Source organism: Manis javanica, chromosome 14, assembly GCF_040802235.1.
Source record: "Manis javanica isolate MJ-LG chromosome 14, MJ_LKY, whole genome shotgun sequence".
Taxonomy (NCBI): Eukaryota; Metazoa; Chordata; class Mammalia; order Pholidota; family Manidae; genus Manis; species Manis javanica.
In genome coordinates, this window is record NC_133169.1 from 79,990,335 (window position 1) to 79,999,821 (window position 9,487).

The window sequence follows — 9,487 nt, forward strand, 5'->3', positions numbered from 1 at the left end:
TCTGCACAAACACCCAGCCTCTCACTGCTCCCCTCCCCACCCCCCTGCCCCACCCTCAGCTCCGGAGCTCCTGGACGGCCAGGGTGCTGTCCAGCAGACTGACATCTGGGCCATAGGCGTGACAGCCTTCATCATGTGAGTCCACCACGTGCTCCTGGGGGGTGCTGAGGCAGACCCGGGATCCATCCAGGGGGACCCCAGGGCGCTCATGTCCTCCCATCCATTAAGGGTGGCTCCAGAACTCCTGTGTCCCCACATCAATCAGGGGTGATTCCATAGCTCCCGTGTCTCCCATCCACCCGAGGGTGACCTGAGTCCCCTGACCCCCACGTGCGCAGGCTGAGCGCTGAGTACCCTGTGAGCAGCGAGGGGATCCGTGACCTGCAGAAAAGCCTGCGCAAGGGGTTGATCCGTCTGAGTCGCTGCTACGCAGGGCTGTCAGGCGGCGCTGTGGCCTTCCTCCGTAGCACGCTGTGCGCGCACCCCTGGTAAGGTGGCCCCGCCCCTCCCAGCCCCCCCGCCTTGCCCGCCAGGCCCCAGATCCTGGAGCGCAGCTGACACCATTCCGGCGCTCCAGGGGCCGGCCGTGCGCGTCCAGCTGCCTGCAGTGCCCGTGGCTGACCGAGGAGGTCCCGGCCTGCTCCCAGCCCACCGCGGTGACCTTCCCCACCGCGCGTCTGCGCGCCTTCGTGCGTGAGCGCGAGAAGAGGCGGGCGGTGCTGTACAAGAAGCACAACCTGGCCCAGGTGCGCTGAGCGCCTGGCCCTGCGGGGCGGGTGTGTGTGCGTTGGGTCGGGTTGCCCTCCTGGATGTCCTTTGCCTCTCCTCTGGGACTTGCTGCATAAGTACAGGCGTGCCAATAAAAAAGAAGAACCGGGTGAGGTGGCTTCTGTTTGATCGTTTTGTTTGGGGACTCGGGAGAGGGTCCTGCCACCTTCCTGGGGTTTGGGGGCCACCCAGGCAGCACTGCCTTCCTTGTGGACTAAGTGGATGTGAAGCATCCCGGCCGTGGACAGGCCTGGGAGGGCAGCCTCACCTGGGGTGACCAGCGTGTCCAGCTTACAGAAGGAAGCCCCTCAGTCCCGGGCAAATTGGGAACACCGGGTCCCTGCCCTCACCCCACCTGCCGGCCTCAGAAGCCCCTCTGCTGTGGCTCCTGGTACCAGCCCGGACCCTGTGATCACCTCCCGGCCTGGAGTGGCCTTCAGGACTGGCCATAGCGGCCCTTCCTTGGTCTGATGGTGAAGGAATCTGGTGAGTGACCGGCCAGGCCCCCCAGAGGGAGGCAGAGGTGGACTTCCTGCACCTTCCCGTTGCCCTGGCTACTCCCTTCAAACCCAGGTGAGCCCAGCTCTGGGCTTAGCCCTCGCAGGATAACCTGTGGCACCTGTGCTGGAGCCCACGGCTTCCTCTCATCATGCTCACCTGGTCCCAGCGGGCTACATATACACTAAGCCTGGCATGTGTGCTGGGACTCAGGTGAGACTTTTAGCTCCTTGTCCTTCGAGGCTGCATTTCTTTGGTAACCCCTCTGTGCCCTGGGATGACATGTCATTTTCCAAGCCCATTTACATCAAATTGTGCAAGATTGGCCCAGCGCTGACTCTGACATATTTAGAGACATTTGCTGGGGCTGCATAGAGGCAATGCCTCCTCCAGAGCCCTCCAGGAGCTCAGCTTTCCTGGGTCCCTTCTGGTGGCTGGCCGTGCTTGCGTGCAAGCCCAGCTCTCCTTGTGAGTTCTGCCTATAACCCCGTGCAAGAGCTTCTTGTGGAGTGGCCAGTGCCTCCCCACAGCCCTGCTTGGACTTACTATCCTAATCTGTGGTCATTTTCCCAGACAGAATCCTGCGAGATGATCCCACTCAGCCCCAAAGTCCCTCCATTTATGTGCTATGAGTATTTTATTGATATGTTATTTCTAGAGATCAAATCAAATCTAATGTACTGCATTTTTAAAGACATTTACATCATATTATATGGTAACTTTTTCTATTAAACTGCTTATTGCGGTCATTGTTGATTCACATGCAGTTGAAAGAAATAATCCAGAGAAAGCCAGGTACCATTTACATAGTTTCCTCATGGTTATATCCCATAAAACTATGGTACAGTGACCACAGATACTGACACTGGTGTTAGCAAGCTGCAGAACATTTCTGTCACAACAATCCCTCATGTTATCCTATTTTACAACCATACCCACTTCTTTCCCACCCTTAACATTCCTTAACCCTGTCAACCAACAATGTTTCACATATATGTTCTTTTAGTCATTTAAAGGAAATTTTATAAATAGAATAATCCTATATATAAACTTTTGAGACTTTTTTTTCACTCAGCATAATTCTCTGGCAATTCATGAATATACAGTTGTCCCTTAAAAATCACAGGTTTGAGCTGTGTGAGTCCACTGTTACATGGATTTTTTTCAGTACATATATTGGGAAATTTTTTGATATTTCTGACAATTTGAAAAAAACATTTTCTTTTCTCTAGCTTATTTTAGTGTTAGAATACAGTATATAATACATATGAAATATAAAATGTATTAATTGACTGTATTATTGGTGAAGCTTGGTCAACAATAGGCTATTAGTAGTTACATTTTTGGGGAGTCAAAAGTTATATGTACATTTTTGACTGTGAAGGGGGTCAGCACTCCTAACCCCTTGTGTTGTTCAAGGGTCTTCTGTAGTTGCATATGTCAACAGTTCATTCCATTTTATTGGTGAGTCTGAGTCTGTGGTATAGAGTCATAAGCATTTATTTGACCATTCACCCATTAAGGACATTCGGGTTGTTCCCAATTTTTCATATTCCAGAGAAAGCTACTGTAAACATTCATGTACAGATTTCTGTGTAATCATAAGTCTTCATCACTCTGGGATAAGTGTCAGGAGTACAATCTCTACAAAATGTAGTTTTTATTTCCATTTGTATATGCTCTTGGGTGAAATATCTGTGTTTTTTGCCCATTTCTAATTGTATTGTTTGTTCAGTCACTGTTGAGTTTAGAGTATTCTGGTTACTCTAAACTGGGTACTCGTTCTTTATCAGATAAGTGATTTACAAATATTTTCTCCCTCATTGTAGCTCATCTTTCCATCTTCTTAACAAGGTCTTTCAAAGATCTTGAAAGTTTTGATTTTAGTAATACAATACATATAACATAAAATTTACCATTTTAAGGGTACAGTTCATCATTGTTAGTTATATGTACTTTATTGTGCAACCATCACCCTAACCATCTCCAGAATGTTTTCATCTTACAAAACTGGAGATCTGTATTTTATAAGCAACTCCCTATTTCCCCTGCTTCCCAGCCTCTGGAACAACCATTCAACTTCCTTTTTCTATGAATTTGACTATTTAGTTACATTATATTAATGGAATCATACTGTACTGATTTTTTTAATACTGAATATTATATTAAAGCATTATTGTTAATATTTTAGTGTTTTTGGTGTATGGTTATATATATATTTTTCTCTTTTCTTAATTGAAGTATCATTGAGACATAATCTTATATTAGTTTCAAATGTGCATCACAGTGGTTCAACAGTTACCCGTATTATTAAATCCTCACCCCCTCTAGTGCAGTTACTATCTATTGATGTAGAAAGATGGTACAGAATCATTGACTATATTTTCCATGCTGTACCATCATCCCTGTGACTAACTTATATTGTGATTATGAATTACTCTTTCCCTTTATCTTCCTCACACTCCCCTCACTGCAACCCCTCCCCCTTGGTAACCAATAGTCACTTCTCAGTGTCTATGAGTCTACTGCTGTTTTGTTCATTCTGTTTTGCTTTGTTTTTATATTCCACAAATAAGTGAAATCATATGGTATTTGTCTTTCTCTGCTTGGCTTATTTCACTGAGCATAATACCCTCTAGATCCATTGTGTTGTTGCAAATGGGAGGATTTCTTTTCTTTTTATGGCTGAATAGTATTCCATTGTATATATGTACCACATCTTATCTATTAATGGACAATTAGGTTGATTCCATATCTTGGCTATTGCAAATAGTGTGACAGTAAACATAAGGATGCATATATCTTTTTCGAATCAGGGATTTTGTTTTCTTTGGGTAAATTCTTAGAAATGGAATTACTGGACCAAATGCCATTTCTATTTTTAGTGTTTTGAGGAACCTCCATACTGCTTTCCACAGCAGTTGCACCAGTTTGCATTCCCACCAACAGTGTAGGAAGGTTCCCATTTCTCTGGATCCTCACCAATATGTGTTATTTCTTGTCTTTTGGAGAGTGGCCATTCTAACTGGTGTGAGGTGATATCTCATTGTCGTTTTGATTTACATTCCCTGATGATGAGCAATGTGGAGCATCTTTTCATGTGCCTGTTGGCCATCTGTATTTCTTCTTTGGAGAACTGTCTGTTTAGGTCCTCCACCTGTTTTTTAATCAGGTTATTTGTTTTTTGGTTGTTTAGGTGTATGAGTTCTTTACATATTTTATATGTTAACCCCTTATCAGGTATGTCATTTACAAATATAGTCTCATATTCTATAGGTTGCCTTTTTGTTCTGCTGGTGGTGTCCTTTGCTGTACAGAAGTTTTTAGTTTGACATAATCCCACAGTTCATTTTTTATTTTGTTTCCCTTACCTGAGGAGATGTGTCCATGAAAAAAATTGCTTGTAGTTATGTTCAAGAAATTTTTGCGTATGTTTTCTTCTAAGAGTTTTATGGTTTCATGAGTTACTTTCAGGTCTCTGATACATTTCAAGTTTACTTTTGTGTGTGAAGTTAGACGATAATCCAGTTTCATTCTCTTACATGTAGCTGTTCAGTTTTGCCAACACCAGTTGTTGAAGAGTTGTCTTTGCCCTGTTGTGTATCCATGGGTCCTTTATCATATATTAATTGGCCATATATGTGTGGATTTATATCATGATGGATGATCTTTTTGATGTATTCTTTAATTCAGTCTGCTAATATTTTGTTGAGGATTTTTGTATCTATGTTCATCAGGGATATTGATCTGTCATTTTCATTTTTTTGTGGTGTCTTTGTCTGGTTTTAGTATTTGAGTGATGCCAGTCTCATAGAATAAATTTGGAAGTATTCCCTCCTTTTCTACTTTTTGGAATACTTTCAGAAGGGTGGTTATTAATTCTTCTTTAAATGTTTGGTAGAATTCAGCTGTGAAGCCATCTGGACATGGATTTTTGTTTGTTGGGACTTTTTGATTACCAATTTCAATTTCATTGCTGGCAATTGGTCTGCTCAGATTTTCTGTTTCTTCCTGGATTAGCCTTGAAAGGTTGTATTTTTCTAGACAGTTGTCCATTTCTTCTAGGTTATCCAATTTGTTGGCATATAATTTTTCATAGAATTCTCTAATAATTCTTTGTATTTCTATGGTATCCACTGTGATTATTCCTTCTTTTCTGATTTTATTTATTTTTGTACTCTCTTTTTCTTGATAAGATTGGCTAGGGGTTTATATATTTTGTTTATTCTCAAAGAAACAGATCCTGATTTCATTGATTTTTTTTCTATTATTTTATTCTTCTCTATTTTATTTATTTCTGCTCTGATCTTTATTATGTCCCTCCTTCTACTAACTTTGGGCCCCATGTGTTCTCCTTTTTCTAGTTTCTTTAATTGTGAGTTTAGTCTGTTTATTTGGGATTGTTCTTGTTTCTTGAGGTAGGCCTATATTGCTATTTACTTCCCTCTTAGAACTGCTTTTGTGACATCCCATCTGTAGATGTCTGTTAGGTCCATCTGTTCTAATGTGTTGTTGAGTGCCTCTTTTCTTACTTATTTTCTGTCTGGGTGACCTGTCTCTTGATGTGAGTGGTGTGTTAAAGTCTCCTAAAATGACTGCATTGCATTCTATTTCCCCCTTTAATTTTGCTAGTATTTGTTTCACATATTTAGATGCTCCTATATTGGGTGCATAGATATTTGTAATGGTTATATCCTCTTTTTGGACTGACCCCTTTATCATTATATAATGTCCTTCTTTGTCTCTTGTTACTTTCTGTTTGAAACCTATTTTGTCTGATATAAATACTGCTACTCCTGCTTTTTTCTCCCTATTATTTGCATGCAGCATCTTTTTCCACTCCTTCACTTTAAGTCTGTGTATGTCCTTCAGTCTGAGATGAGTCTCTTGTAGGCAGCACATAAATTGTTTTTTTAATCTATTCTGCCACTCTGTGTGTTTTGATTGGTCCATTCAGTTCATTGACATTTAAAGTGAGTATTAATAAATATGTACTTATTGCCACTGTAGGCTTTAGATTTGTGGTTACCAGGTTCAAGGATAGCTTCCTTACTATCTAACAGTCTATCTTAAATTGCTGATTATGCTATTTCAAACACAACATAAGGTCCTTTCTTTCCCTTTTCCCTTTTATTCTTCCTCCTCCACACTTATATCTTAGGTGTCATATTCCTTGACTAACTTTGTGAGTAGTTGATTTAATTTCATATTTGCTTAGTAATTAATTTGTCTACTGCCTTTACCGTGGGTTTATTTTCAGTGGCCATAGCTGTTTAGCCTTAGGTGCTTTTCCATCCAGAGAAGTCCCTTTAACATATCCTGTAGGGATGATTAGTGGTGGTGAATTCCCTCAACTTTTTCTTATCTCAAAATTGTTTAATCCCTGCTTTAAATTTAAATGATAATCTTACTGGGTAGAATATTCTTTGTTGGCAGCCCTTCTGTTTCATTACATTAAATATATCATGCCACTCCCTTCTGGCCTGTAAGATTTCCACCGAGAAATCTCTGCCAATAGCCTGATGGGGTTTCCTTTATAAATGATCTTTTTTTCTCTCTGGCTGCTTTCTCTCTCCTTGTCTTTGATTTTTGCCATTTTAATTATTATATGTCTTGGTATTCTGTTCCTAGGGTTCCTTTTGTTGGGTGATTTTTGTGCTTCCAGGACCTGAGTGTCTATTCCCTTCCCCAGGTTGGGGAAGTTTCCAAAATTATTTCCTCAAAGAAACTTTCTATCCCTTTTTCTCTCTCTTCTACTTCTGGTACCCCTATAATATGAATGTTGTTCCACTTGGATTGGACACACAGCTCTCTTATTCTTTTATTCCTAGAGATGCTTTTTTTCTCTCTGTTCCTCAGCTTGTTTTCCTGTTCTCATTTCTATTGCATATACTGTCTCTTCCACCTCATCTAATCTTTTAAATCCCTCCATTGTATGTTTCATTTCAGATACTGTATTCTTCAGCTCTGAGTGGACTTTTTTGAGGATTTCTATCTCTTTGTTGAAGTCCTCCCTGAGATCTTGAATACTTTCCTGTAAATCCATGAACAAGTTTACGACTTTTACTTTGAAATCTTTATTGAGAAGATTGGTGATTTAAGTTTCACTAAGCCCTCGTTCTGGTAGTTTTTCTTGAATTTTTGTTTAGACCAATTCCTCTGCCTCATTTTTTTTTGTAGTGTTTCTTATTAGATAATAGATTTGTGTAGGAGACACCCTCTAGTGCTCAGAAGCTCAATTTCTCTGCAGGAGCCCCAGCTGTTGGCCTGCAGTAGGTGTGACACCTGTCTGCCTTGCTCATAGTGTTCTGATTTCAGGTGGGCTGTGTGGGCTGTCAGCTGATCACAGGCAGGAGAGATGGGAGAATACTCTCTGGAGCTGCTGTGGGTAGAGCTGCCCCCCCTCCAGCCTGCCGCAATGGCACGGGCCACAGACAAGTGGTATTGGTGCCTGCTGGGAGGAAAGAGCCCCTGGCACTTGGCTGCATGCCTGGGCTGCAAGGCTACAGCTGTCGTGGATGGGGCTGCCCTTTGCCCAACCTGCTGCGATGGCGGGGGCTGCTGGTGAACATGCTTGGTGGAATCTCAGCCTCCCCAAGTATTCTGCCTGTGTGTGGTGTCCAGCCTCACCAATTAACAGGGGACCATGCAATGTGGGCTCTTGTTCTCTGAGCAGATCTCCAGGACCAGGTATTCAGAGGTCCTGGGCTTCTACTCCCTCCCCACTCAGTTATTCTTCCTTCCACCTGTGGGATGGGGGAGGGGGAGGGCTTGTGGCCCTTTTCTGTAGGGTCTTCTCTGTTTCCACAGATGTATGTCATCAGTTCCGCAGCCTTCAGGTTGATTTCAGACCTAGTTGTATTTGCTGTATTTTTGTGTTCTATGTGATTTTGGGAGAAAGTTTTTGTCTTGCCTTCTTCTACCACTGTCTTTTTTTCCATCTCCAAACAACATACTCTTAAATACCAAAGGGTAAAAGAATAAATGAAAATGGAAATTAGTAAATATTTGGAGAGAAATGAAAATACAAAAACCCAAAACTTGTAAGATGTAAAGAAAGTAGTGCTAAGAGTAAAACTCATAACTGTATATATTTACATTAAAAAAATAAGAGAGATCTCAAATGAAAACCCTAACTTTACACTTCAAGGAACTAGAAAAACAAAACATGCTATATCCAAATCTGGCAGAAAGAATGAAGAAACAGTAAAGATTAGAGCAGAGGTAAAAGAAATAAAAATTTAAAAATAGAGATAATTAAACTAAGAGTATTCTTTGAAAAGATAGATAAAATTGACAAAACTTTACCAAAATTAACTATGAAAAAGAGAGGACAAAAATCAAAATAGGAAAGGAAACATGGGACATTGAAAGTGATTCAACAGAGGTAAGAAGTGTTATGAGGGAATACTATGAACAATTTAACACAAATAAATTGGATATAGAAAAATGATTGAGATTTGCTGCAGAAAGATGGTGGAGTAGGATGGCAAGGCGAAAACCTCCTCCCACATGCACACCAAGGAAATAACTAAAGCTAATATAACTAACCCTAAAAATGACCTGAAGGCTGCAGAACAGACTGTCTACAACTAGTGAAGAAGAGAAGACTACAAACAGAAGAAGAGAGGGGTAAAAGGGCAGAGCTGTAATTGTTTGGGAATCAAGCTAATCCCCTATCCCAGTCCAAAAGTGGGAGGAAGAGGAATGGAGCAGGTAGGGGATACGCACTCAGAAATCCTGCACACCTGACTCTGGAGATCTGCTCTAGGAACATGAGTCCACGTTACACTGGGCTTTGGTGATTATGAGTCTGGACTCCAGGGAGAGTTGGAGCACTGTGGGAGGCTGAGACTCCTGTCACTTGTGGAGGTACATTCCGAAGGTCCCCTGAAACCCAGCATAGATGATCAGCAGCAGGATGTGTGCCAGAGGGGTGGGGGGTCACAGGGATCTCTCTCCAGAGGAGAAAGGACAAGTGGATGATGCTACCCCAGCCCTCCCTTAGCCCAGCTTGTTTGATGATCTTGGTAGCCAGCTCCAAATACTCCATCTCCATCACTGGCAGCTCAGACCAGTAATGCTGCTTCCCTAAACACCGGCCTTGCCCCGCCTGTTTGGCCAGAGAGCAGCTTCCATTGCTGCTCAATAGGCAGGAGGCTGCCCTGCAATGAATCCCAGCAGAAGCACCTCATGTCACTCAAAGGTTACACACAGGCAA

General features: G+C 42.3%; 1 protein-coding gene across 20 annotated transcripts in view; it reads left to right on the top strand.

Moving 5' to 3' along the window:
- The window catches only part of OBSCN (obscurin, cytoskeletal calmodulin and titin-interacting RhoGEF), a 157,924-nt gene extending 157,046 nt beyond the window's left edge, over positions 1–878 (top strand). For all 20 annotated transcript variants that reach the window (XM_073221224.1, XM_073221229.1, XM_073221231.1 and 17 more), the window contains 3 exons: positions 60–135; positions 339–488; positions 578–878. In XM_073221224.1, the coding sequence (XP_073077325.1) occupies positions 60–135; positions 339–488; positions 578–755 (404 nt within the window). In that variant the 3' untranslated portion in view covers positions 756–878. The remainder of the gene's footprint in view (positions 1–59; positions 136–338; positions 489–577) is intronic.
- Positions 879–9,487: the final 8,609 nt, after the last annotated feature.